At 39.1% G+C, this 3,198-nt stretch overlaps 1 protein-coding gene across 5 annotated transcripts in view; it reads left to right on the top strand.

The window, feature by feature from the left end:
• The window catches only part of DLG2 (discs, large homolog 2 (Drosophila)), a 916,021-nt gene that overhangs the window by 504,535 nt on the left and 408,288 nt on the right, over positions 1-3,198 (top strand). For all 5 annotated transcript variants that reach the window (XM_011996427.1, XM_011996426.1, XM_011996430.1 and 2 more), the window contains one exon: positions 2,848-3,004. In XM_011996427.1, coding sequence (XP_011851817.1) covers positions 2,848-3,004 — 157 coding nt within the window. The remainder of the gene's footprint in view (positions 1-2,847; positions 3,005-3,198) is intronic.

Raw genomic sequence — 3,198 nt, 5'->3', positions numbered from 1 at the left:
AAAAAGAAAAGGGATTTTGCAAATGCAGTTAAGGTTACTAATCAGTTAAGATAGGAACATTATCTGGGTAGGCCTGGCCTAATCACATAAACCCCTAAAAAGCAAAGAGTTATTCAACTAGTTGGAGAAGAGGAAGTCAGAGCTTCCAAATCTTAAGAGGATTCAATGTGCCAATGTGCCATTACTTGCTTGAAGATAGAGAGGGCCATGGGATGAGGAATATGGATGGTTTACAGGAGCTGAGAGAGGCCCCAGTTGATGGCCAGCAAGGAAATGTGTACCTTATTCCTTATGATGGTTAATTTCATGTGTCAGCTTGACTGAGTCACTGAGTGTCCAGCTATTTGGTTAAACGTTTTCCTCGGTAAGTCTGTGAGGGTGTTTCTGGATGAGATGAACATGCAAATCAATAGACTGGGTAAAGCAGATTGTTTTCCCCAAAGTGTGTGATCCTCATCTAATCCACTGAAGGCCTGAATAGAATAAAAAAGCAATGAAAGGGTGAATTTGCTTCTTCTTCCTGGCCATCTTCAAGCTGGGACATCAGTCTTCATCTGCCTTCGGGCTTAGCCTCAGCCTGCAACTACTTAATATATATCACTAGCTCTCCTGGGTCTCCAATTTGTCAGCCACAAATCTTGAGGCCTTATCAGACTCCATAAGTACCTAAGCCAATTCCTTATTATGTATGTGTATATAATATAGATGTATGTATGTATGTGTGTATGTGTATGCAATCTCATGTTGACTTTCTCTGAAGAACCCTGACTAATACAATCCTACAACCACAAAAAAATGAATTCTGCCAGCAACCTACATACATCTGGAAGCAGGTTTTTCCACAGAAATTTGCAATAAAGCTCAGCCTGGCTGACACCTTGACTTCAGCATAGGTAGACAATACAGTCAAGTCCACCCAGACTTCTGACCTACAGAACTGAAAGAGAACAATGCGTGTGGTTTTAACCTGCTAGATTTGTGGTAACTTATTACTCAGCAATAGAAAACTAATACAGTGACTTCATTGTTTACCATTCTTCTTTCCTCATTTGCTCAGTTTAGCCACAATGGCCTCCTAGTTCTTTGACAATACCAGGCACCCTTCCATATTAGGATCTCTGTTTGTCTATTCCTTTCTTCTGGCCAGAATGTTCTTTCTTTTTATAGTGACATGACCAGTTTCCTCACCTCTTCAATTCTTTCTAAAAGGTCACCTTCTCAATGCATCCTGTCCAGGCCCTCCTCGCCACAACCTATCCCTCCTACGCTGTTCTGCCATTTTTCTCTCCAAAATACTTATTGCCTTATAACATACTATATAATTGATTTATTTATTGCATCTATCATTTATTAGTCTACCTGCATTAGATTGTAAGCCTACAAGCACAGGGATATTTGTTTTGTTTGCAAACATTCTGAGCACCTGAAACGCCCTCCTGGCACAGTAGGTGTTGACAAAGTATTTGTAGAATGAAATGAGTTAACTATATGTCACTTTACCTCTAACTTAATGCATTGTTACATAATTTATTACTTACAGTTCAAGTTATGATGTGCACTTTACACTCTTCCTCATAATAAGGCATATATACATAATGCATCATTTTATGCATGGAAATGTGATAGCAAGTAACAAATTATTTGTATAGTCATTAGTATAAAATATATTGGATGGCTCTTTCTCGTTCTTACATCATTAAGAGCTGGAAAATAGAAGATGAACTGAGATGTTTGGGAGAGGAGGGTGCGTGATACAAATGACAACTTGGTAAACCTAAGGCTTGCAAAACACTTTCTAAAACTACTGATATAGAAAATTGAACTAAATGCCTTTTAAGACTTTTTACATTCTATAATTCCATATTATTATGACCTCTACACAAACTCAGCGAACTATTGGCTCAAGATTTGATCTCTGACCTTTTTGTTGATGATGCTCAAATCTGTATTTATAGTCCTCTCTGAAGACCCAAATTCCTATTCTTTGCCTCCAGCTGCTTCAAAACGTCTCCACCTGGATATCCCACTATTTCCTGGAATTGAGTATGTCAAAATCATACGCATTCTCATGACCCTGGATTCCACTCATCTCTCCTTTTGCTAGTTACTTAGATGCTCTCTCTCCTCTTTTTCTAGTGTCTGAGTCATCTCTGGACCTACTGCTTCTCCCTTCAAATTTCCTCTCTCGTGTTGCCCTTTTTAAAATTCTCATTGCTGTCACCCTTGTTCGGGCTGTGACTTCCTCGCAGCTGGATTACTAGACAACATCCTAAATGGTTTTCCCACCTCCCATCATATCTGTGCTTTCCTCTCCGTCAGCCCTCCATAGGACCATCTGTTAATTTTCCTAAAATGAATTTAAGTATTCTTAATGTCTCAGAATCTTCCAATGAGTCCTCATGGCCTACATAGTGAATTTTAATTAACAATCAAACAAACCACAAACCCACAACCTGGCATATAAGATCTTTCATGATCTGGGCATTCAACCTAGTCTCTTGTTCCCAAAAATCCCTCCTCCCTTTTGTGTACATCCGTCATACTGAGTACTACCATGTTGCTCAATACAAAAACAGATGTTTTAGACAAAAGAAAAGTAGAAGTAAAGGTAGTTTAAGAAATTTTTTTAGAATGAAGGAATGATTTTTGCATGGTATTTTGGTAGTTGTTACAGTGGGGAACTCAAATATCTGTCCTGATATTAGCCTGTTTCTTGATGTGCAAATGTTATCTTAGTTCGAGAAACAATTTTATAGGTAGTGAATCGCTGATATCATATGAAAGTAAAAGCAACCTAAATCTTAAATGGATCAGCCTCTGAGCTGTATTCTCTATTTCTTTCTGCAGAGAGCCTCGCAAGGTGGTCCTGCACAAAGGCTCCACTGGCCTGGGCTTCAACATTGTCGGTGGGGAAGATGGAGAAGGTATTTTTGTATCCTTCATTCTGGCTGGTGGACCAGCAGACCTAAGTGGGGAGCTCCAGAGAGGAGACCAGATCCTATCGGTGAGTATGTTTCTTTAATCTTCATTCCCTCCATATCTGACGCTGTCAATGAAAAAGCCTTAACTTTCAATTATGATACCGAAAGCACCTTAATTACAAAGGAAAATGGATGAGAGCGTCATGACTTCTGGTGCATGTCACAGTTTTGTTTGTTTTTGTTTTTGTTTCCTTTGAGACAGAGTCTTGCTCATTCT

Source organism: Mandrillus leucophaeus, unplaced genomic scaffold, assembly GCF_000951045.1.
Source record: "Mandrillus leucophaeus isolate KB7577 unplaced genomic scaffold, Mleu.le_1.0 Scaffold512, whole genome shotgun sequence".
Taxonomy (NCBI): domain Eukaryota; kingdom Metazoa; phylum Chordata; class Mammalia; order Primates; family Cercopithecidae; genus Mandrillus; species Mandrillus leucophaeus.
This window is presented reverse-complemented; position numbering and strand designations above follow the sequence as displayed.